This window comes from Octodon degus, unplaced genomic scaffold (assembly GCF_000260255.1).
Source record: "Octodon degus isolate 3935 unplaced genomic scaffold, OctDeg1.0 scaffold00029, whole genome shotgun sequence".
In the NCBI taxonomy this organism is placed as follows: domain Eukaryota; kingdom Metazoa; phylum Chordata; class Mammalia; order Rodentia; family Octodontidae; genus Octodon; species Octodon degus.
Window position 1 is genome coordinate 14,816,262 of NW_004524605.1, and position 27,063 is coordinate 14,843,324.

The window sequence follows — 27,063 nt, forward strand, 5'->3', positions numbered from 1 at the left end:
TTATTTTTGTTTTTATTTTACTCTCTCATTGCTTGATGTTTTTACATAAGTGTAAGTATGGCTTCTAGCTTCTTTGGGGTTGCTGTTCCATTCTCTTCTTCCTTTAATTTCTTCCTTATCTCTTTCCCTCCTATCTTCTGTGCCAGTTACCCAAAGATATGATGATTCCCCCTTTGTCCTCCAGCTTTACTTCTACTCCCTTCTCTTATTTTAATTATCTATTTTCTCCCTAATCTCTTTTAAATTTTAACTCCTGAGACTAAGATGGACATCTTACAGACCTATATTCTGCATATAATTTATTGAGTTGAAACTTTATTGTATAACCATAAATATAGTTCATACGGTTAAAGGTGGCAAATTAATGGTTACCTCAGTTTGTGATTTTTCTTTTTTAGGGAAGGGTCTACAGGGTGTTCAGAGTCTCACTACTAGATCAGACTCATAGTGATTCACCTGTTTACAGCCTCCCAAGAGCTGGGATTTCAGGCATGCACCACCACCACGCCCAGTCTTAATTGCTGTCTCAGCAAACCCTGAGGGTGGGGCCAGTACACGCAGGCCTGGGAATCAAACCCCCAGCCCCTGCGCCTGCTTGCAGGTGCTTTAATCCACTGAGTTATTTGGCTGGCCCTAGTTTGTGATTTTTTAGGCAATGATTGATGCTATTAGTACTACTGATGGTACCACTTTAGCCAAAAGGGACATAATTGCTCTAACCAGCTATTCTTCCTGGTTTCCCAACATTGAAAGAGACTAAGAGTCCAAGAATATACTGTGGCACAGTGCCAAAGAAACAGACCGGGACAAGCAGGCAGCAATTTCCCATCTCCAACAATTTGAAGGGGTAGGATCTTGCAACAGACTCAAAACTCAAAACCTGCTATACCTGGAAGATACCTCTGAGTAGCCTTTTCCTAAGGCTTCTAAATATGAGCAATAAAGCAACTCACCATAAACAACTTACAAACACCAAACCAGATATTAAACTAAAAGAAAAAAGAAAGAAAGAAAGAAAGAAAGAAAAGAAGGGAAATTGAGAAGACAAAATGAAATCCTAGACATTCAGTTCACCAAAGGCAAACCTATGGAGAAATAAGTTGGACAAACTACAAAAGCCTGGTCTCTGAAGTGATAACAACAAAACAATTAAATGGGAGTCTAGAAAATTTTAAATTAGAATTTCTCAGACAACTGCAGAAATGATGTTCACAATGAAAACCATGCTTAGTGACTCTAAAAAAGATGAGAGATTGAGACTGGGTGAGGTCGTACATGCCTGTAATCCTAGCACTTGGGAGGCTGTAAACAGGAGAATCACTATGAGTCCGATCTAGTACTGAGACCCTGAACACCCTGTAGACCCTTCCCTAAAATACAGAAAAAGAAAATACCTGAGACAGGTTCAATCAGATATCCAGGAGAATAAAAATTTCATTAAAAGTATTCATAGAAGAATGAGCCAACATGAGGACAGAACCTGGTGCAGAAGACAGGCTTGTGGTTAGAGACCATGAAAATGAAAATTTCTTTTCTTTTAATGAATATTTCTTAAAAAGTAGTAAGGGAGGGCTGGGGGGAGCTGGGTAGATAGCTCAGCAGTCTAAGTACCTGCCTGCACAAACACAATTCCCAGCACCACATGCTGTGCCAGCCCTGTCCTCGGGCAGAGCCAGCCACCAAGACCAGGCATGGTGGGGCACACCTGTAATTCCAGTGTGGTGAGGCTGAGACAGAAGGAAGGATCACTATGAGTCTGAGCTTCGCAGTGAGACCCTGTACCAAATACATATTTTTATTTTTTTAGGAAGTACTAAGGGACCATGAGAAATCAATCCAGCAGCTGCTAGATGATGCAAAGAATAATTTAAGATTGAATTGGATTCAATGAAAAAGCAGAAGATAGTACAAATGATACTTTAATTTAAAAAAAAAACTGTTCAGAGACATCATGACAAAAAAAATAAAGTTTCCCTGATAGAGAAAAAGAATTTGACATACAGCTAAGTGAGACATATAGAACACCAATTAGCTGTGATTTAAAAAAAAAAAAAAAAAAAAAAAAAAAAAAAAATCTATAACCAGGCATATCAGAGTCAAGATTCCAGAAATTCAACATAAAAACAGAATATTAAAAATTGGGAAAAGAGGGGGCCTGGCCCTAGCTCAGTCCTTTAAGTGGCTGCTTCAACAAAGCCATCAGGCCCAGCTTGCTGTGGTTCGATCCCCACAACTCCAGCCAGCCAAACCTGCCCTGAAGGCTTTCGGAGCAAAAAAAAAAACTTGGGAAAAGAAACAAATTACCTATAAAGGAAAGCCCATCTTGATCACAGCTGACCTTTCAGCACAAATCCTCCAGTGAAGGATTTCAAGCCCTAAAGGAAAAATACTTCCAACCCAGATTGATGTATCCCTCAAAACTATCTTCCAAAACTAATGGAAAAATAAGATACTTCCATGGCAAGCAACACCTCAGGAAATGTGTAACTGCCAAACCAGCACACCAAATGTTTTGAAGGACATTCTAGAAAACAAGGACTAAAACTCGATGAACCCCACATAAAGAATCTACCAGGCAAGGTAAATAGTTCAATGAGTGAGGCAAGGGAGCTAACAGCATGAAAATAACATGACAAGGACAATGTTTTCAATTCAATTAGAAGACATAGACTGTCAGAAGGGATCAAGAAGCTAGATCCAACTATATGTTGCAACCAAGAAACACATTTAATTCAAAAATAAATTCATAGACTGAAACTCAAAGGATGGAAAACAATATTCCATGTAACAGGAAACCAGAAAAAAAAAGTAGCAGTAGCTATTTAATTGTAGACAAAATGAATTTCAAGCCAAAACTGATTAAGAGAGACAAAGAAGGTCACTACATCCTTATAAAGGGAACAATGCAGGAGGAAGAGACAACCATCATAAATATATATGCAACAAATACCAGTGCACTCAACTATACATAAAAAATATTAACATGAAAACTCAAATTAGCACTAATACAATTACATGAGGGGATTTCAATACCCCACTGTCACAAAAAGACAGATTAACTGGACAAAAAAAAAAATCAATGAAATATTAGAACTGAAGCAAACTTTTGAACAAATGGACTCAGAAGTCTACACTATTCCATAACATATCACAAGCATATTCCTTTCAGCTGAACACCAGACATTCCCAAAATAGACCATATACTAGCTCATAGAACATGCTTAAAACAATGCAAAGGAATTTAAATTATCATATTACCATATTGTCAGATTATAGTGCAATGAAATTGGGATCAATTACAAAAGAAACAATAACAACTTCATAAATACATGGAAATTAAGTAACATCATATTGAGCAACCAATGGGTCACAGATGAAATTAAAGAAGAAATTAGAAAATTTCTACAATTAAATGATAACTACAATGCAATATGCTAGAGCATACAGGACACAATTAAAGCAGTCCTAAGAGGGAAATATATAGCAGTGAATATCCATATCCAGAACAAAAGAATGAGCACAAATAAACAACTTAATATTGATCCTCAAACTTCTAGAAAAAGAAGTACAGGCCAAGCCAAAAGCTCATATGAGGGAGAAAATTATAAAGATCAGAACAGAAATTAATGCAATTGAGACTAAGAAAACAATACAAAGAGTCAATGAATTAAAAAATGAGTTCTTTGAAAGATTAAATAAAATCAACAAGTCCTTAGCCAACTTTATCAAAAATAGGAAAAAAAACACTCAAATCCACACAACTGGGAATGAAAAAGGTGAAATCACAACAGTCTCTACAGAAATCCAGAACATAAATACCTATATATACCTATGTTGAGAACTTGTGTCCTAGTAAGATGAATAATGCAGAAGAAATCACAGTCCTAGACACATAGGAATTACCAAAGCTAAATCAAGAAGATATAAAAGTTCTAAATATACCAATATCAGTGAAATTAATGACACAATTAAAAACCTACCAACAAAAAAAGCCGTATCCATGACAGATTCACTACTGTCATGGATATTCACTACTAAATATTAGTAGTACCAGAAGACATACTACTAATATTCATCAACCTCTTTAATGAAGGTGAAATGGAAATAAACTCCCTAATTCATTCCTGGAAGCAAGCACTACCCTGACACCAACTGGAGAAGGACACAACTAAGAAAGAACTACAGGCCAATCTCTCTAATGGACAAAGATACAATAATCCTCAATAAGATACTGGCAAACAGAATGAAGCAAATCATCAAGAAGATTATGTACCATGACCAAGCTGGATTCATCCCAGGGATGCAGGGATGGTTCAACATATGTAAATCAATAAATGTAATGTACTGTATGAACAGAGCCAAAGATGAAAGTCATATGATCATCTCAATAGATGTGGCAAAAGTTTTTGATAAATCTCAAAACTTATTCATAATAAAAATCCTACAGAAAATCGGAATAGTCTTTCTCTCAATTTGATAAAAGCTGTTTATGACAAACCAACAGTCAACAACATACTAAACAGACAAAAACTGAAATCTTTCACACTAAAATCAGGAACAAAATAAGGATATCAACTGTCTCCACTCTTATTCAACATAGTTTTGAAAACTTTAGCCAGAGAAATTAGATAAGAGGGAGAAATAAAATGAATAAAGATGGGAAAAGAGGAAGTTAAACTATTATTTGTGGATGACATGCTACTGTACATAGAAGACCCCAAGAAATGCAGTAAAAGACTGCTATATTTAATAAGCAAATTAAATAGCATAGCTGGATATAAAGTCAGTTTATATATGCATAATAAACTGAGAGAGAGATTAGGGAAACAACAACTTTCATGACAGTATACAAAAAAAGAAAAAAGAAACACCTAGGAATCAACCTAACAAAGGATATAAAAGATCTCTACATTGAAAACAACACTACTTTGAAAAAAGAAAATTGAAATGGACATCAGAACGTGGAAAGATACCCATTGATCTTGGAAGGAAGAACCAAGATAGTGAATACTTCCAAAACTGTTATACAGATTATTTTTTATGAATTTAGGACAGGGTATACAGGGTCTCACTATGTAGATCAGACTCGTAGTGATTTTCCTATTTTCAGCCTCCCAGCCCAGAGATTACAGGCACATGCCACCACGCCCAGTCTCAATCACCATCTCAGTGTACCCCAGGGACGGGGTCAGCATGGCATACCAGGGATCCAACCCTGGCCACTGTACTTTGCCTAAGCAGGTGTTTTAGTCCACTGAGCTATCTGGCTGGCCCTGTTATACAGATTTAATGCAATTATGATCAAAATTCCAACAGCATATTTCATAGAATTAGAAAATATTTTCCTAAAATTCATTTGGAACCAGAAGAAACCTAGAATAGTAAATGCAATTCTGGATAATAAAAGCATGGATGAAACATCAAATCCCTGACTTGAAATTATATTATAAAGCTATTGTGATAAAAACAGTGTAGTACTGGCAAAAAGTTAACCTGAAGATTGATGAAATAGATTAGAAGATGCAGAAATAGCTCCAAACACACTCAGCCATCTCATCTTTGACAAAGGGGCCAAACATGTTCACCTTTAAAAGACAGTCTCTTTAATAAATGTTTCTGGAAAAACTAGCTCTAATTATCCATATCTTTCACCATGCACTAAACTCAGTTTGTAATGGATCAAAGACCTAAATATTAAAACAGAAACATTAAATCTTCTAGAAGAAGACTCATGAAGACATTGGTATTGGCAAAGACCTTATGAATAAACCCCCAAATGCACACAAAATAGCACATAAAATCAATAGCTGGGATATCATCCCATACAGAATGGGAGTGTGTGCTGTAGGTTTCGGTAATTTATAGTGGAAGAAAACTGAGGGAAAAGATTGGAGCTAGTGGAGGGAAAGTGATACGAGAGGGAGCAACCAGATAAAAGTGAACAAAGGGTGCCAGACACCCTTTGGAGTAGAAAACCAGTGAAGGGGAAGGAAAAAGTTCTCCCCTGCTGTAGCAGGAAAGGCTGCTCGCCTTGGGCGGGAACAGGGAGAGACCTCAGTCACTTTTTCACTGTTAATAGTTGTGGATTTCAGTTTTACTGATGGTACAGATGTTAGATGATTTCCATGGTTATTTATGAGAAGTTCAGTACTTAGCAGGGAAAAAATGCCTGAAATTCATTGGTCCTGGAGATTCCTGAAGATGAAAACAGACAGTTTTGGTTGTAGCTGAATTTACTTTTAGAACAAGGTCAAATCTCACATACCTCCAACCCAGATTGATGTACCCCTCAAAACTATCTTCCAAAACTAATGGAAAAATAAGATACTTCCGTGGCAAACAACACCTGAGGAAATGCGTAACCACCAAACCGACACACCAAAATGTTACTGGAAACAAGCACTACCCTGACACCAAATCTCCTGGTGACAGCAAGCCCTAGGAGCAGCATGCACATACTCACTTAGGAATGGCTGCTAAGTCCCAAACGATATGGCCCCCAACCCTGAAGAATTCAGGTATAGGATTCCTGACTCTACATTTTGGGTTTTTCAGAAACATAAACAAATGAGAACCCAAATTCATGGTGCCTATGCTTTAACAGAAAGATGGTATCTTAGGGCTGGCCAAATAGCTCAGCAGATTAAAGTGCCTGCAAGTAGGCACAGGGGCTGGGGGTTCGATCCCCTGGCCTGCTGTGCCAGCCCCACCCCCGGGGCGCACTGAGATGGTGATTGATACTGGGCATGGTGGTGCACCCCTGTAATCCCAGCACTTGGGAAGCTGTACACAGGAGAATCACTACAAGTCCAATCCAGTAGTGAGACCCTGGACACCCTGTAGACCCTTCCCTAAAATACAGAAAAAAAGAAAAAGAAAAAAGTAAAGAAAGATAAGGATATCTTATCTTTAGATCATTATAAAATTCCTCTGAGGCATAAAGTGATTACCAAATACTAGAAACAAATTCATTAAGTACTGATATTTATGATTCACTGTTAAATGAAGCAACAAATTACATACTGTCATATAAGGTATGACTGCTTTGATAACAAGTCAGATACATACATACGAGAAAGAGTGCAAGAGATAAACCACGAACAACAATAGTACCTGCGAACTGGGCCTGGTGACACACATCTACCATCCCAGGTACTCTGGAGGCTAAGGCTAGAGGATTGCTAATTTGACATAAGCCTGGACAGTTTAATGAGAGTATGTCTCAAAAACGGGTGGAGGGCTGAAAGCTGAGAGCTGAAACTCACTGGTGAAGCATTTGCCTGGCATGCACAAAGGTCCGGATTCAAAATCCATTACTAAAACAATAATATTAACAGTTCACAGTTGCTGATTGTATTTTTTAAAATGATGGGATTCTAGCAACTTATATTTTATTATAGATATAGATATATAGATATTATTTTCCCCTCTTTGGTGGTACTAGGGATTGAACTCAGGACCTTGTACTTGCCAGGCAGGCACTTATGCCCTTGAGTTATCTCCCCAGGCTGCAAATTTTACTGTTATATTAATTACTTTTTATTGGTGTTTCCTGAGTTACCTGCAAATAGCATATGATATTTTTCAAAAAAGATCAAGTTTTAATGGGCAATGAACAGCACATCACCTAGTCGGCCTTCACTAGGAACAGAAGGACCAGTGTTTCATACTGCTGCAGACGTGGATAAACAGAACAGAACACACCCCTCCCTCATTAGGAATAAATCTTAGGAAAAGAGAAATAGAAAGGTATTTAGGTTCTCTTCCTCTTCCTACTCTAAGATACTAAGGAAAATTCAAGATTTATAGTTTACAAGCTAAAGGACTAATTTATCAGGATGTTACATTTTTAGAAAAAGAAAAAGAAAACTTGAAAACTTCCAAGTAGTTTATTGACTGGGAAAAGCAAATCATGTTATATCATCCTAAAAAGATTAGAGGTTCAAGTCTTCATTGTATTGTATTACATTGGCAAGAATACATACAAAGCCCAGTTTCTACCTTTACTGTTAATAGCTTTCTAATCCCTTACCAGAAATTTATAGTTTAGAAATGGCAACACATCTTAAAGATTAAAGCCATGTGACAAATAGTTCATGTCCTTTAATAACCAAATCACATGCCTTAGAGTGGGCAAGCTTATCGGCCTTTCCTTCTATACCGTTAAATTGGTAGGAAATACTTTATATCCCTATTACATGAATGATGAATGAGATCGTTGGTTAGGGTCTGTTATTTGCTTGGCTGTAGTCAATATGTTTTCTTTGGACAGGGATTTCTGTGATTTATCTCTCTCCCAGCCTTATCACTTATTAACTCTGGGTAGACAGGAAAAAGCCAAGGCTGTATATAAGGCCTCGTGGCCATTTAGATCGCTAATGTCACTGAAAATATCCCTTTTAATGATCCTGTTACACTCGCTACTCAAGCCCTGATTATGCTCCACTCCAAATAGGAAATAAAGGTCATATTTCTTGGGAAGTGTATGCATAAAATATGCAAAGGATATACTTCCTCCAGACTGGCTTTATTCTTGGCAGAAGTGGCTTTCAGTTTGTAGATGTCACACAAGTACAATGGTTCCTTTTAGTGATTTTTGTTTTCGTGCGCCTAGTATGTTATCAACAACATTTACCCAAACAAACACCAGCACATTCAGAATCACCAATCGCATCAACATATATCAATTAAGGGAGGAAAAAAAAAACACATTTTGTGAAAAAAAAAAGAAACAAAACTCCCTCCGTGGAGAGCATGGGGGCCTTCCTTTCATATCTCAAAAGCTGAAAGAACAAATATTCCCTTTGCTTTCAATTGTTTCCTTTGTGTGTAAAGGGCACATTTGGAGTCATGTTCAAGACATGTGGACAGGAATAGCCTGTGAGTTTTTCTCATTTGTTTTTTTCCAATTAGGACACCACGAAGGCAGAACTACTCTCAAGTGTTCATTACACAGCCCTCTTTCAGCTGAATCTGAAGTGAAAACAATCTACTAAAAAAGAAAGCACATTATTGCCTTCCTTTCTCTCATTCTTTGTGAGCGTGCTTAGGCCTGTCTGTAAAACAGTTAACATACGTGCAAATACTACCCCTTGCTAAACATTTTCTTGCCCATTCTTTCACTGATAACCACAAGGCCCTTGGGAAGCACAGAAAAATGACAGCCCTACTATCATCAAGCTGAAGAAGCTGAGAATCTGATAGCCTTAACCCTTTGTCTCCTAAAACTGCACATCCAGTCAATCTCAGAGTCCTTTCCATTCTTCCTCTTAAATACTTTCTGAATCCTCTGGCTTTATTCCCCCTTTACCCATTACCAGCTAAATCAGAGTTGCCAGATCGCTTTCCATGACTCCTGCAATGGTGTCCTAAGTGATTTTCTGACATCCATACTAATCTATGTTCCACCAACGAGAGTTATTTACCTTCTGAAATATAGGTCAGGTCTGCCATCACTTCAGACACTGTGAGGACTGCCCAGAAGAGAACCATGAAGCCTTGCCTCACAGTTTACCTATTTACCACTTATTGAAACTTCTTGCTCACCATTCTCATCCACACTCTTGATTCTTCAATCTCTCTGGAATTACTGCAACCCTCTAAGAGGCCACAATTCATCCCAGGCACTGGCTTCTTACTGTCTTCCCTGCTGGAACACTCGATGTCTTTCCCCATCCTCATCCTCCAATGGTAGCTGCATTAATTTTTGATCTTGCTTCAAACCCTAGCTTTGTCATTTTTCCTCAGGGGGAATAGCTCTGACTCTCCAGTGTTCCTTTGTTATGTGTTTATCTGAAACCCTATTATTGTCTTCTGAAAACTTACCAGGTGTGGAATAATAAACTTATGAACATACACCTCCTCTGCTGGACTATAAGATCAAGGAAAACAGGGACCGTGTCTGGGTTTGCACCACATTGTTTTAGAATGTTGCTAGACCTGATTTAGAACACTGCCTAGAATAGAACAGGCAATCTGCAAACACCCATGAGAGAACACAGAACATAACAAAAGAAGTGGCAGAGTCTTTACACAAATTCAGGTGTTCTCATTCCTCCTCTAATAGCTAGAAAGAAACAATCTCCCTCATCATGATGAAGGTTAGCACACTCATAATATAAATCAAAGTGGGCTCTACTAGCCAGCTCTTCAGATTTTCAAGAGAAGCAACACTCCTACTCCTATATTTATTGTTCTGAGCTTCAGTGAGCATTCAACTGGAGCAGGCACAGTCAGCACTACACTATCTACAGTGACCTATGCACTCCTTAAATAAAAGTACTTTCAACATAGTTTAATTTTTATAGATGAGAAAATGTAGACAATTAATATACATTTTTCTTCACCAGAGGCCCTGAGGATTGTGTTCCATGCATGAAAAGTTCAGGTGAAATGGGACAGATTATTAATTAACAGCTCTTATTTATACTCTGTCATCCAGAGCACAAAAAATGAGGACCCATTGATCCTTAGTAATATGTTCATCAATTATTAGAGAACATGTATTGCAAATTGATACTGAGTCAAGATGCTTCAACACAATATGCAAAATAATAATATTGAGAAGGGCCATTTCTTCACAAAGTGAGTGGGGTCTTGTGATTTGTTTACCAAAGAACAGAAGAGACTTAAGGAAGTTAATGAATGACTGGTTGAAGAATGTAGAACCAGAGAGATCCAGTCTCTCAAGACACACACTAGAGGATATCAAAGTCACCCAGTCCAATTGGCTCACCTTACATTGCAGAAACTGGAGTCCAGAACATATAAGCAATTTGTCTTAGGTCTCATGGTTAGTTGAGGGCAGCGCTGGAACTAGAACACAGATCTCTTGGCCCTCAGCCCTGTTCTCTTTCCACCATACTTCAATGTACAAAAAACATCAGAGGACACAGGGTGAACTAGAACTAGGTCTTGAAAACACTGGGATAGATGGCAATTTATGGAGTGATCTTGAGGCTCAGCAAGGAGACTGGTTTCAATGGAGCTGAGAAAACACTGTGTCTGGCGCAGATTAAATTGAGAGTGCCAAGCAAAAAGATTTGGGCTACATGGGATATACACTAAGCAGATAGGGAAGGTTTCTCTGCAGGGCAATGATAAGAAGAGGATTTTCAGTAGCTTAACATAGCACTGAACTAGCATAAGAAAAACAGGTAAAGCATGGGAGATTCACTCCGCTCTAATTTGTCCCTTAAAACTGATGACTTTGTGCATACCCAGATTTGAACCTAGGTTTCATGTTGTGCAGGAGGTTTCTAAGAACTAAAAGCAGCACCTTCTGTCCTTAAGCCTCTTGAACCTGGACTAGGAGCTGATTGTAATCTGAGCATCTCATAGGGAGTTGGGTGCTATGGCCTGCAGAAAAGAGGCAGGAGCTTTAGATGGACTGGAGAGGGGGGCTTTGCAAAGTTCTAAAGAGCTCCACAGTTTAAGACTGCTTTATGAGACTATGTATTATTTGAGGCCATTCATGAGCAAATATTCCTTATGACCTGCTAAGTTCAAAAGTCATTTGTCCTCCAAGGATTCCAGGACTGCAAGCTTGGTGCCCAATGTAATGTTAAGCAGGGAGGCCTAGCAGAAAGGAATTGGGCCACTGAAGGCACAGCCTTTGGAAGGAATTAGTGGACCTCTGACAGGATCCTGGTTAGCTCCTGTGAGAGGGGGCTGTTGCATGGCCCCCGAGTCCCTCTGGCTTTCTTACCACGTGGTCCCTCTTGCACATCTTCCTGTGTTCTTGCTATCTGCCCTAGTGTGAGGCAGCCCAGGGAACCCTCAGCAGAGGCCGCACAATGAGAACATCTGATCTTGGACTTCAAGGCTACACAAGTGTTAGCTAAATACACTTCTCTTCTTTATAAGGACTCAGTCTCAGGTTCTTGGCCTTTCAACAGAAAAGAGAGTAGTATATAGGGAGGGTGTTCTGTTCACAGCGGTAAGAATCTTGATCAGGCTACTACACTCATACTTTACTCTTTGTTATTTGTGGTGGTTGACTCTCACCAACTGTTGGGAGAGCAAGTAGAATACAGCTCTCCAGGCACGCGTGAAATGCTCAGGTATCCTGGAACCCATTTGGCCCAGACAGAGGCCTCCCTGAGAGTCGCCATAACTAGGGCAAAATCAGCACTTGGATTTGGTATTTGACTACTTCTTATCAGGAAAGCCAAGTCTAAGATTGGTAAAGAAGTAACTAAAGTCACCTAAAAATCTTTTATCAGATCCAAGGATGCTCAGGGCTTAGCAGAAGAGATCACAGTTTTAAAAGATACAATTCACTTAAAGATTTAATGACTGCCAGGAAGCAAGCTGTGAAAATAATAAAGGCATGAGGGAGCCCCCCTACACCATGTCAGTGGAGAGTTCCGTGGATGCAGGAGAAACACCTGATCACAGGGCTTTCAAGACAATCTTGTGATCAGAAAGGTTTTCTTTCGTTCCCATCATAGAACCCTTATTTCAAATTTAAGGTCAGCCTTGCTCTGAATCTACATAAGGATAATTGAACACAATAAAAGAAGACCTGGAAAGTTCTACTGAGCTATTATGATACTAATGTAGTAGGGACTTCTTTCTCTGATTCTAATTGGGCAAACACAAGAATAAGGCACATCTGACAGCTGAGAATTCCTTAAGTGAGCTGCACTCAATATCCTCACACAAGTGGGACCAACCTGTGGGGAGTCTGCTCAGTCAGTCTTTCCTCTCTCCCCCTAAAATCTGTCTGTATTTGCATAGAGGAAATGAGACCAGGGCCTGATGGCTCAAGGTGCTTGTCTCTGTCTCTGTCTCTGTCTCTGTCTCTGTCTCTGTCTCTGTCTGTCTGTCTGTCTCTGTCTCTCTCTGTCTCTCTGTCTCTGCTTCTGTCTCTCTGCCTCTCTCTCTTGCTTGCACTCCCTCTCTCTCTTCTCCTCCTCCTCCCTCTTTCCTCTTCTCTCAGTGCTTTAGTAATTACACATCAATTACTATATAAACTTTTAGAGCTTTCCGCATCCACATACCAAACTGCCCTATACATTCTAAAAGCTGCCATAGCCCTATCCTTAATTCTGGGGGTTAGTTTTCAGCTCCATGATATTTTTAAGGGAAAAATTCCAAGTAGAATTACACTAAGAACAAGAGAGTTTGTCCACTCAAGCCAGAAAAATAAGCATCACATCTTGAAGTACTATGGATATTTTTTAAAACGATGTATAGGGGGCCAGGAATATAGCTCAGTGGCATAAGCACCTGCCTGGCAAGCTCAAAGTCCTGAGTTCGATCTCTGGTACTGGAAAAAAAAAAAAGTATAAATTTCTGTGGGTGAACAAAGGAGGGGTCAGTTTGTAGACAATGATCTGAGGATTTGTTTGGATTCAAGAACAGTGAGGTTTTATGACCCCTGTCTGTGCTTCACTCACTAGTGGTGTTAAGAAGAGAGGAAAACTGAGCTACTTACAGGAGACAGTGGCCCCAGCCATGAGAAGGGGCCCTTTGCAAACATTAATGCAAATGTTATATAGTACAGGTGTGGTTTCACCAATTAATGGAGATGTCCTCTTCTTGGGACTACGATAACAAAGTGACTCTGAACAGCTAGCTAGAGCAAGGAGCTCTTCATATCAGTGTCTTCAAGTATTTATTTTTCCATTACAGGAAAAGGATATGAGCGCTCTTGCATACTCACACACGCTCTCTCTCTCCCTCTCTCTCCCTCTTCCTCTCTCTCCTTCCTTAAAAGCAGTCTTTTTTTTGCAGTACTGGGAATTGAACTCAGGACCTTGAACTTGCCAGGCAAGCACTTATTCTACTGAGCTATTTCCCCAGTCCTTAAAAAGCAGTCTTTTTGCTTGCTGCCCACAATGTGAGGCAGGATGGCCGGAAGCATTTTCCCCTACTCTAAATTTCCTATACGTATGCACTTGTGTATATGTCCAACTTATCATTCTGCTCTGTAACCACCTTTCTAGATTTGTAAATACACACCACTCTCATCTTTGATCTTAATTTCAGTATGAAACAGATTTTCTAAGATGTGATTTCTTAAATTGACGGCAGTTTTTTTTAATGGTTAAAAAAAAAAAACTCAAAATAATGATGGGTCCCTAGCTATTTTCTTTTGTGAACTTAAGTAATTTAATAGGGATGAAGGGTTTGGTTGTTGTTTTTTTTTTTTTTTTTCACTTTTATGGCCAGGTGGCCCTAGGGGGTATTTTGTTGAACACTGATTAAAAATAATTTCTTCTAAATGAGACCTGACCACAAAATGGAACCATTAATGGGCAGGGACATTGTCACCAAAGCGGAAACCATGGCTGATTGCCTCTGGTACCTCCCACCACACAAGCATTTTCTTCTTTTTCTTCTCCTTTTCTTGTTCTTAATAGCAGAGTAAATAAGCAGCCAGTGAGGCCTAAATGTTTTCAGCCAAAAACAGAGTCCAAACTCCTCAGAGAAAACATTTGGCCTCTGTGGTTTTGTAATATGTTCCAGAACACCAAGTTCAGTGAGGAACATTGTGAAAAACTCCCATCCACTGGAACAGCGGTGGGGAATGTTACAGTATCAGAAATTTCAATTGGTCCTTTTCCTGCAAGCCTATAATGAGGCTTGTAAAAAAAAAAAAAAAAATAGTGCTATGTGGAAGTTCTCATGGGAAAAATGAATGGCAAGAAATCCTAGCCTTGAAAGAAACAGCTAATCTGCTAGTTTGATTGTTCTTCAAAACTTACACTGAACCAATGAGCCTAATTAAAAACACTTGGCCTACTTCTATACAGCATCACAGCTTTCGCTCTGCTTCGTTTGTGTACACCACAAAACTCCAGATAGACTATTATTTTTTCAAGTGCTCACTAACAAAGTGCTGACTTTGTGGGGATGGCTGAGCTAATTTCTTGAACTCAGTGTGAAACCTTAGCTAAACAAAATTGTGGTAATTTTCCTTAATTTGTAAAAGTGATTGGAGTGCAAACAAAATTTTCCTCTTGGGTCAATCCTATAATTTTCAATTAACTAAAACTAATCGTCAGGCGGGCACCAAACCTGCATTTTGTTTAAAGGGCTGGGAGGCATTTCCAAGGGTCAGGGTGCCTTAATTGTTTTTATAATTTTGAGAGAGAGACAGAGACAGAGACAGAGACAGAGACAGAGACAGAGACAGAGACAGAGACAGAGACAGAGACAGACAGTGACTAAGAACAATGTTCAGGTTTGTTTCTAATATTAAAATACAAGGGAAAGATGCTTTGAGGTAGAACATCATAGCAAAATAAAGTCTGCCCATTTAACCGTTTAGCTATAATTAGAATGTATTAACAGAGCTAGCCCTTCACTGTTCTGGATGGCTTTGTGGGAAACAAACGTCCCGCTGTCCTTATCTGGCTTTATCATCTTTTACTGGGGAGAGGAGGAGATCTGGGACCAGTTACTGATGACAGCTAGCCAAAGGCGACAGAACGTCAGCACTGCACGTGTGATCCTTTGCCCAGCCTTGCCTTTGCCTTCGAGTATTGAAGGGTGGAGGGTCTCCGTTCTGCCGAGATATACTATAGCAGAATCTGACTTGGAGAAAGAACCCTGAGTGTGTGGGCTGCAGGCTACAGTCCAGGGGCTCTTGGGCTATGCACTGCGCATGTTTCCACATCCTGCCTTTCCCGGTCCTGCCTGGTTCGCCACATGTGATGGGAGGGGATTCACATGGCCCTGTAACCCTAGCTTCCTACCACAAGGCGGGTCCCTGTGCCAAGGCTGTCTTCAGAGGACAAAATGCAGTTTGCTGGGGAAGAAAGCGCCAACCCAGGATCAAATACAAAAGCTGCCATGGTGTTTGGTCCACATGCTATGTGCAGGCAAGAATGACATCCACTAAAGTGCGCTGATCGCTACAGCATACTTCTATTCCATAAGGCAAATAAAACGCCAAAAGCTGGCTTAATACACAAACAGACCATAATACTAATAAAACCAACCCGGTGGATCAAAGAGGAAAATAAAGTATGTCTTAACAGAAACTAGTGTTTTGAAAAGTACACACATATACAAGATAAAGTAAGGAGCCCAAAGGGCCCAGGAAGCTGTCTTCACCATCCACAATGGTTCTTACCTGTGTAAATGAATCTGCCCGGTGTTCCTTTGCAGAACTGCTTGGACTTGTAGGACAATGTGACTTCCACAACACCGGGGATGTGTCGAGGAGGCGTCTGCACACGGATGGCATGAGGGGTGATCAACTGGAGGAGACATTTAGGGGGAAAAAATCACTACAATATGTAAAGGACTTATTTCAAAACTTGCTTATCAGCTCTCCATAAGCAAAGCTTTAAAAGACTTAATTAACCTGCCCATGTCTAACCACTATCTTGTTAGAACCTGTGTAAAAGACACTGATGACAATATTTACAAACACTCTAAATGCAACTATAACATTATCTGAGTTTTCCTACATACTAGGCACTGTGCTTCCTGGTTTGAAAAGGGCAGTTGGGCTAATGAAATGCTTTATCTCCTACAGGATTCCTTTAGAAAAAGCACATTTGAAGCAGACACCCAAATCAGAGCTGAGCTCTGTTATGCCTCTCCCGAAGCTGATGAGCCTGGTGTTTGAGCTGAGCTCTGCGACATGTGTGAAACACAGAGGCAGAAAAACAGTAGGCCCAGGCACCATGACTACCTGCAGGGCACATGCACAAAATGCGCCCGAAGACCATTTGGTGCATTAACTACCAGAGGCTCAATCAAAGAACTTTAAAGAGGAAAACAAAGGGTCTGCTCCCCTGAATAGCTTGTGGATCTGGCATAACAAAGAACCCTCCATAAAAGAGAGGTGGAAAGTGGGGAGAGGGCTGCAGAGCAGTCGCTGGCCCATTAGGCACAGCCACGTGCGCAGTGAGAAAGTTCATTTCTGAACTCTGTGGACAATCAGATTACACTGTGAAGCAGAATTTATTTTTTATTACTCTTATCTCTGTTTATATAACTGAAATGTTATTAATGGCCATAAAACGGGCATTATCTGGCTCTTTGAAAAATCCAGCCCTGGTATTTGACTGGCTGACCTTTGAGAGGCTGGATTCCCCATGTTCCTTCTCTATGAGGTCAGACGTTGCCCACTTTGACTCCTTTCAAAGGCTTTTAGCTCAACATTTGGGGTACTAGGACTGTACGTAGTGGGTCCTGCATGTAGTCCATAATGCACTTCCGCTACCGTGAGCCACTGGTGCTCTCAAGGAGAGAGCCAAGGAAAGACTTTGCTTTTAATGTGCAGCATAGGACCCCTTCGAGTGTTTTGTCTAAAGAGTCACAAGTGACACTTTAAAAAGACAAGTACATCCCCAAAATCACTCAACCCTGCATAAACTGCCCTAAAGCCAAGTCCTGGGGAAAAGAATATGATAAAGTTGCCACAGTTGAAGTCCATACATGATTTCTGTCAAATATTCCCACTTAAAAGGCATCAGGATAAAAATTGTCTTAATTTGGGAACCAGAAAGACCTTCCTCTGTTCCGCAGAACACACAAAGCCTGAGCTTATTTGCAGAAGATGCTTCAGGAAGACCACGATTATGTGGAGCCCCTTGAGACTAAGTCAGTTCCCAGCTAAGTGAATGTCTTAGATGGTGAAGGGTTTACACTAAAAGCTCCAAGAATATTGTCTTTAAACTTGGTATTTTGCATATTGAAAAATCTTCAAAATGTATTGTATGCTTTGTAAAAATATGTAAAGTATATATAATGTAACTTAACCTTGGTAAATCAAGATCATCATTTGCAATACCCTGTATTATGTCTTACTGTAACAGCAAAGCTCTAAGTGACGACTGAGGTATGAAGGGCTGTTTTCATGCTCTAAATGCCTCCAAATAGCTATAATTTTAAAATTATTTCTATCTTATTCTGTTTCTTTGTCTTTTCCCTCCTGGTACCTTCTAATCTGGGTTTGTAATCTATAAACATAGAAATCAGGAAATGAAATGTGATATTATACTGAGAATAGGAGAGGAAAGAAATCCTGAAGGGCAACAAAAGGTGGCCTCCCAAAATCAAGTGCATGTTAATCTCAGTGCTTCAGGTGATCTTAGCTCAAGCTTGGTAACTAATTCTCCTTCTGGACCTTTGTAGTAACTGCTCAATGCTGCAGATTTTAATTTTTACATAAACTTGATCAGAGCAGTATTTCTCTTTATTTCTCTCTCTCTCTCTCTCTCTCTCTCTCTCTCTCTCTCTCTCTCTCTCTCTCCACTTTGGTATTCAGGACTGAACCCAGGGGTGCTGAACAACACCTTGAGTTTTCTTAGTTGTCTTTATCAATTTTTGACACAAGATTTTGTCAAATTGCCTGGGCTAGCCTTAACCCTGCGGTCCTGCCTCAGGCTTCTGAGTAGCAGGGATTGTGGGCTTGCATATTGTCCAGCTCAATGGTGTGTTCACAAGCCCTTGTTTCAAGTGTGAAGGCAGACTTAGAAAATGGTTAAATCACTTACATAATAACTTCCTTGTCATCTACAAAATAACCCCAGTCAATGGAACAGGAGGTTGGGGTATAACTCTGTGGAAGAGCGTGTGCTTAGCCTGAAGGAGCGCTTGGCCTAATCCCCAGAAGAAAAGAACAAGAAGGAGAAAGAGGAGAGGAAGGAGCAGGAGGAAGAAAAGGTAGAGGAAGGAGGAACAAATCTTTCTTCTCTTCATGGAGAAAAACTGTCCACATGGAAACCTTTTAAAGCTAGTAAAAATAAATGTATTAAATATTGAAACTGTCCTATTAATCAGCTTTGAAACTGTCTCATTGCTATGTGTTTCTCAATAAAATTAATTTTTAAAAAAACTAGTAAAAATAAACTCAAAATTTTCAAATCCAAAGACTATGTGTTTATTTTTTCCATTCCTTTGCCATCTCCATATTTCATTTATTGCCTGGTCCTTGACAATGTTTTTGAACCTGAAAATTGCCGTGTTGTTATATATCAAATAAGTGCCGTGGTTTTGTTTTCAAGAGATACTTAGGCTGTAGAACAACATTCATTCCCAAGGATAACTAGAAGAACTTTGAGCCAGCCAAACATTTCCCTTGCCCTGCCTTTTCTTGAGGGAACAAACTTTAAAAGACAGGAAGAAATTAGTAAGTAGACAGATGAAAACGTTTTAAGTCAAAGAACTTATTGCTTCTGAGTTGCAACACTAAAGGACAAAATTTATGGGCTTTATAAACTGATTAGATATGACCATGATGCAACTACTAATGAGAGAGAAAGTCTAGCATAAAGCACTGTGCTCAGGAAATATGTACAAGTTTTCATTTACAATTTCATTTTCAATTTTAATCAATCACCCTAACTAAAGCAGATGTGCCTTCTTGAAATAACCACCCTCCACACATGAGGTTAGACTCTGACTCATCACAAGAGAATGAATTAGTTAATATTTCCCCCATGATGGGTGTCATTCTGGGGACAGCCTGTAGCACTGACACATGATATTGATGGCTTGCAGAAGGAACATGTTCCCACTATCTTCTGCCTTTGGAATGCATAGGCTTACTTGCTAGTAACTCAAAGAATCATACAATTATCGTTGGAATCAATGTTAGTGATCATGTACAACTAACCCCTTCATTTTTATTGTTTTTATTTTAAAGAGAACAAAAAAATAATAGATAAGATATTAGAAACAATACAGAACTGTGTTCATTTATTTATTTTGTATCAGACATCCAACTCAGGACTTTGCACTTGCCAGGCAGGCACTCATGCTACTGAGCTATCTCCCCAGGTAGAATTTTTTTAAAAAAATATAAGATGACAGGTATTCAACAGTGGTTGTTATAGTGTGCATTTACTTTGGCAAATTTTATATGTTTATATCTGGAATCCAAGCAACTGCACTGAAGGCAGCAATCCCTTCATTATAACAGCTAAGGACAGGAAGGTCCAGAAACATCTGGTGGCTTCAAAAAATGAACCAACATCTTAGGAGAATGATGAGATTTAGATCTGAGAACCTAGAAGCCAAGGCCTTCAGATGAGGTCCCAAGGCCACTGCCATATGCTGTGCAGGTGGTTGCGCTGCCGCATGCACTCAGCAATGGCAGGAGGCCAGGTGCTACCAAGCCTGACTTTCCTCAGCAGCCTTGATTGCACTCTGACTTTCTCCGTGCCATCAAAGCCACATATCACCTGTGCAGGTGCATACTTGATCTTTGTTTAAAATATTGAGTAACATAGAGCTGGCGAGATAGCGCAGTGGACCCAGTGTCTGCTTTGGCAAGCGCAGGGACCAGGGTTCGATCCCTGGTCCTGCATGCTATGTCGGCCCCATCCCTGGGGCACACTGAGCTGGCCAACCAGTCTGGGCATGGTGGCACACACCTGTAATCCCAGCACTGGGGAGCCTGAAAATAGAAGGATCACTACAAGTCATCTGCAGAGTGAGATCCTGTACCAAATACATAAATGAAAAGAAATTTGAGTAACATTTTTAAAAATTTATTTTATTTTAAAAATCTTTATATTGGTACCATAATTAAAACACTAGCCAGGTATGGCAGCTCATGTCTCTAATCCCATCACTCAGAAGGCTGATGCAGGAGGATTGCTGCCAGTTAGAGGCCAGCCTGAGCTACAAAGTAAGTTCAAGCTCAGCCTGAAGTACATAGCAAGACTCAGTCTCAAAAAAAAGACATGAAAAAATAATATCACTGAACAAGAAATGATTATAGACAATATTTTTTTCAGTACTGGGACTTGTACTCAGTAATGAGCTATATCCTAAACTGGCAACTTTAGATGTGATTTTTAAATACCTTCCATATATGAATGTATGCATGCATGTACGTGTATCAGTTCCTTATGTTTACATAGGAAATAATCCTATAAATACTATAGAATAAATAAATCTATACATATGTAGAAATTACTTCTATGTAAGAAATACTATTAAATATTTGTAAAATGAAATAGAATAATATCAGTTAAGAGCAGTATGTATTCCATGAAATTATGGGAGGATTAGATATATACCTGCATGGAAGGAAGCATGTCAAGAGCACACTGTCTGTGACAATTCCACCCACTCTGAGCTATCCACATGAGTGTTTCCTCTTTTCCAGACTCAGACCCTAGGAACAAAAGAGCCCAGGGCTATCCAGGTGAGGAACAGTCCCTGTGGCCTCTGGCTGCCAAGATAAGCCACTGTGAAGGCTCAGAAGGGCCTAGACGTGGGGGTGGTCAGATGGGCCAGAAAAGCCTGAGTCAGGAGAGAAGACACTTGTAGGCGGGGCCGCTGTGCAGGACAAACCCTGCAAAGTGTGGCAGCACAGGAAAGGGTAACAGGGCAGGACAACTCTCCAGACTGGCTACAGAAAGCCTCTTGTACACGCAAAAGTATGGCCCGTGGTAGGCAAATGAGAATACCTAGTATTCACAACCGTAAATGAATGCGTTGTGGAACTAGAGGGGAAGATGCAAATCTCAGAATTGCTTTCTTCTCTGACAGGCAATGCATTTACTATCTGTATCACTCTAGGTCTCCCTAAACTGGGGCTGGGGATGACCCCAGTGAGGACTTCAGCGCCCATGACCTTTCCCCGCGCTCTTTTGATATGTCCAGCCCTGTGTTGAATTGTGTGTCAGTGACATATCCTGTAGTGTTGGGAGCAGGTATAGTTATCACCTGGTCCACAAATGAGGATAATGAGTTTCGGGAAAGTTCAGGAGCATAATCAAAGAACTAATTAGAAGCAGCACGCTGGCCTGCCTCATGACCACTGTTACACAACCACCACTGTCTCTCCTTACACCGCTTACTGCTTTGCCATAATCCCCAGCACATAGACTTTGCATCTGCCCTCTGTCTGTAGCACAAGTTGTACTCTCGGTGTCTCCTGTGCCTGCAGTGTCTCCAGGGAGTTCTAAGGACCCACAAAAACTTTTCTCATCGGTAAAGGTAGACAAGAATGACTCCCCAGCACAATCAGAAAATGACTCCAGGGTAAGCTTTTATGCATGTTTTCTAACTAATGCGACGATATGAAATAAATGCAGTTGGATGTTCCAAGCCAAAAAGCCAAAAAATAACTGGAATGATTAGAAAACACACCAGTGATTTTTCATTACTAGTCTTAGGATTTAATATCTTAACCATAATCACCTTTAACACTGAAAATGTAGAAGAAAAAGAAAAATCCCAAACAGACAAAAATTCAAAAGAGAAAGGTAAAGAGAAGGAAAAGTTTGCTCTCTGGAAAAGTCATTGGCACTATGGCTAAAGAAAACCCGAAGTGGGCACTAGGACAGTGCCACACAAGGCGTAAGCCCTGCGCCATGCTACCCCCCAGGCCATCGGCATTCTGTGTGCCTCAGTTTACTAATCAAATCACATACTGTGCCAGCTCCAATCTTGTCTGCGGAGGAACCAATAGTGGGGTTAAATATGTTTTGTGTTTGTGTAGTGCTTCTCTAGGGACCCTGAAGTGTTTTCCAGATTAATTTTTTAATTTATGCATTAATAATTCTCACAGCATTCTGCCTCTTCCTCAATTATGGTGTTAATATCCATCTCTTTGGAGATAGGCAGGGGGTACTGAGTGATGGACGCGAAGCAGACACTTAAATAAGGGAACTGTAACATAAAAGCATAATTAAAGCTTTGAAACCAAATCAATCTAAGGATTTTAAAGAGATACCATGGCATTAGTGGCCAAATAAGAAAGACAACTTCTCCTTCCCTCTGAAACGTTCACCTTTTGGTAGTTAGACACAACATTTTATAAAATATTATTTTCAGGAGCTGCTATGGTAAGCTGAAATACAAAACGTTCGTATTCTCAGAACCTGTGCGGGCTGAACCTCCTCTGTAGTCTATTTCCCTGAAGAGGATACAACATAAATCAGAAGGTGCCTCCTGAGTTCCTCCGTGTATTTTTGTTTGTTCCCTAATCAGAGTCCTCTGAGTTTCCTAACACAGACTCTTTCATTCCCAAGAATTGCCTGTCTCAAAGGCAGTATATGATTTCTCAGGGAACGTGAGAGAAAGCCAGTGGAGGCATTTAGTATCTCACAAACATCCTGGTTTCCTTTTGTCCTTTCAAGAAAATAGCTTTCAACCAAGGTTCAACAAAATATGTTGGGTCACATGAGTTCCCAAAGATGAACTTTATGTACAAATATCAGAGGAGACTTTGGCAACTAGGAGTGTGAACTGAATCAAACAGGGGATTTAAACTCTAGCTTTTGAAAAAAGGCTGCAAGGACAGCCAACATTTTGGCCCTAGCCTTTCAAGGTCAGTGAGGACTCAGGACATAGGAGAACCTGTACTGTAACATTATGTAACTCAATTGTTCCCCAAATTTTCTGATCAAGGAGATTATGAGGCCACAGAGGAAAGTGATCGATGATGTAGAGTGTGCCTAAGGAGAGTCACATCGAGAGAAAACATTCTCACACTTTCACAGAGAGCACATTGGCCAAGCAATGGCCGTGACTCATCCATGTGACTGACACTGACAAAGGATCTACAAACTGTGGTACAGGGCTTCAGGGTAAAGCTTGAGGGGATTTGACTGGCCTTATCAGATACAAAAGTTACATTTCTTGTTATATAGGTCTTGCTTTATCTTGGTCTTAATTATCCAGCAGAAAAGTATAAAAGTGAGGCAAAAAATAAAGCCGTATTAATATGCTGAGCTGTAAAAGGCTCAAGTCAGCAACTTCTGACATTGCCAGTCCTACAGAAAACCCACTACTATTATGGACTACTGAACTATATTGGAATATTTTGCTGAATTCACATACCTACAATATTTAAATGGCAATGGAATATCCTTCTCTGACAAAACTAAATGAAAAGAAGGGGATACAAATGAAGGACCATTTTGTATCTGTATATTCAAAACTGGATAGATATACAGCTACTTTCTCTTAATTCAATGAACAGAAAGATTTGTTCTAATAGTGTTTGTGGACAGGATATCATGTCTGCATCTTGTACTATGAATAACCACTAAGACAACCACAATATACAATGTATCAATTATTAAAACTGTTCTACTAATTGGTTTTGAAACTGTCTCATTGCTATTTGTTTCTCAATAAAATTATTTTTAAAAATAAAATAAACTCCAGCGTTTGAGTAGCTGGCAGTGTCTCTGAATACTATCAGCCAGACACAGACACAGACAGGTAGTAGACACGTGTGCACACACTGCCCACTTATCGTGTATGTCCCACATTTAGAATATAAGCCGTAGCAGGACAGAACCTTGGCTTTTCTTGCCTTTCTGCATTTCATGGGGCCTCAGAACTAAAGAGCCCCCAATAAGTACCTGTTGGACACTAAATGAATATATGTTGTGCCACCGTTAGCCATGAAGAATAGATTCAATGAAACCCCTTACAAAAAAAGAAATTATCAGGGCTCAAGGTGTAACTCGGTTGGGTAGAATTCTTGCCCAGCACACTTGAGATCTTGAGTTTGATCCCCAGAACCACAAAATTAAATAACATCATTCCATTCAGAAGAATTCATATATATAGTTTATTGTCAAAAACTTCCTGGTATCCTTCTTAAATATACAGAATAAATATATTTCCCAGTTCTTTTGACCAAGAAGCCAGCCAAGAGCCTCCGTGCAGTTCACTGTACAAAAAAAAAAAAAAAAACAGCAATAGCATATTTTTGAAAAGAAAGAATAGGGAAAGACTAAAGTAAATACATTATGATTCAACTACCTTTGGTTTTTGTGGGTTTATTTATTTATTTTGCAGTTTGTTTTTTAAATAAACTTTCTCCAGTTCTGTTCCCAGGATATAGATCTTGCGCCAGCTGGGCCCCCATGAAGCGTGGACCTCACTCTGGTGAGCCAGGAGCTGAAGTGCTGCCGAGGCCCCAAGACCTGGGGAAGAGGACTGACACCCTCACTATCCGCTCCTGCGCTCTGAAGCTGCGCTACGAGCGCTTTCTCAAGTGCCACCATTAGCCATGAAAAATAGACTCAATGAAACCCTCCCACATTCAACCCAGAAGGAATACTATTCCCTACTGAAGCCTGGATCAGGGCACTGTGTTCTGGCCTGTTTGCTTGGAAATTGAAATATTAAAAAACTGGAAATGCAGATGCAGTTATGGAAGGGGCCGAATACTTGTTATCACAGCTGGTGGTTCACGGGGGATCTCTGCCTGTGGAGCTAGGAAGGAAAACGACACAGGCCAACCTGCCAAGTGAGGTAAGCTGGGAATGAATTTGCCTTTAACTAAAGGAACCATATAGTCCTTTAAAGGGCCTTGAAAGATATCAAAGCAGCGAGACGCAGAAACATATTCTGATATCTGCACATACATTCAGTGACGCCTCACATACCACATCCTCAGTAATTGCTCATTTAACACATCCCTTCAGCTAGTGAGAGAAATTAGTAAGGAAACTCTACAGAAACTTGAGGTCAACTCTTTCAATGGTGCAGGCCCCCAACTGCCTTGAAGTATTTCAAGAATGCATTACACACTTCCTATTGTTTCAAGCATAATTTATGGAATATAATCGCCAGCTCTCTCAGTGACTCAGAGCTGGCGTCATTACGAATGGTCATTATTCTGCTGCACAGCAACAAGCTCCACGTCTGCTTTTTATGTATTGCCCTTGTGCCCCTAGACATGGGGCCATCAGCTGTCACTTCTCCTGTCTGCTGTTAGCCCGTTGCTTTTTTTAAAATCCTGAGGTTTTGTTTTTTTTTTTTTTTTTAACCTGTCTCTATGTGTGACCTGCCTCTAGTTTGCTCCTTCTGATGTTCTGTGGCCTAAGAAAATAGATAACATCATTTGTGAAAAGATTCTGCTGTGGTTATCGTAAAGTCTTTTATTCTCTTTACTTGGTTGTTAGATTTAGTTTCAGGCTGAAGTTCACAGTGCGTAGGTTATTATAACCCTCTAACTAAATGAGGTTTAGATGGTCAGGAGGTGGCTGCAGACAGACTTACATTCAAAGCCAAGCTGGAAACAGCCGGCTGTGTGACCTGTGGAAAGTGATTTGCTCTCTCTGATCCTCAGTTTCATTGTGAGGGAAGGTGTTGGGAAAGGGAGGGAGGCTGGCTATGCACTAGGGTCCTTGTAAGGACAAATTGGCATGATGCCTATAGGGAGTGCTGTGGCCTGGGTCTAGAGGTCGCCACAAAGTCTCCTGCAGCCACCGACAGGGCATTCTGGAGGTGGCTGGATCTAGGGTGTGAACGCGGGCTAAGGGTGTGATGACTGCATGAGTCCACCGGGCTAGCACACTTCTGGGTGTGCAACGAAAAGGCACAGCTGAGTGTGGTAGCACCAACCAATAGGATTTGTAGCCTGAAGAAGTAAAAGGGAAAGGAAGACTCGGTGCTGCTATCTCCCTGCCACCCGCATGACATACTATGGGCAGTTTCTCCTACACACTGGCCCTCCGTCATGCCACTCTGCTGGGAGCCAGCCCACTGTGACTGACACCTCCACAAGCTGTGAGCTGACAATAGCCTTTGCTCCTTTACTTGTGTGTGTCTGGTTTTCTTTCTCTCGTGTGTGTGTGTGTGTGTGTGTGTGTGTGTGTGTGTGTTTTAGGGAAGGCTCTATAGGTCTAGATCGGACTCGTAGTGATCTGCCTGTTTACAGCCTCCCAAGAGCTGGGATTACAGGCACGCACCACCACGCCCAGTCTCAACTGTGTCTCAGTGTGCCCTGGGGGCGGGGCCAGCATGGCAGGCCCACTTATTCTTCAATGATGAGAGAAATAACTAGGATTCTGAGTTCAGGGAGCATCCTCAGCTATATCAATCACTCAAAATGTACTACTTAATCCTTATCATATCTAATAGGTTTATGCCAAGATATTTGAGGGTATTTACACCATAAATATATCTAAGTATACACTACCTACCTAAACCTACATAACCAACAACAAATCTACATCTATTCAAGTGACACTTTTTTGAGCATTATCAAATATAACAGTTGTACATGGCTGACACTGACAAAGGTTCTACAGTCTGAGGCACAGGATCTCAGGATAAATCCTGAGGGGATTTCACTGACCTTATCAGACCCAAAAGCTACAACTCTTGTTG

General features: G+C 40.3%; 1 protein-coding gene across 3 annotated transcripts in view; it reads right to left on the minus strand.

Moving 5' to 3' along the window:
* Ebf1 (early B cell factor 1) overlaps positions 1-27,063 on the minus strand; it is a 402,224-nt gene that overhangs the window by 73,372 nt on the left and 301,789 nt on the right. For all 3 annotated transcript variants that reach the window (XM_012514323.2, XM_004629396.2, XM_023713136.1), the window contains one exon: positions 16,088-16,214. In XM_012514323.2, coding sequence (XP_012369777.1) covers positions 16,088-16,214 — 127 coding nt within the window. The remainder of the gene's footprint in view (positions 1-16,087; positions 16,215-27,063) is intronic.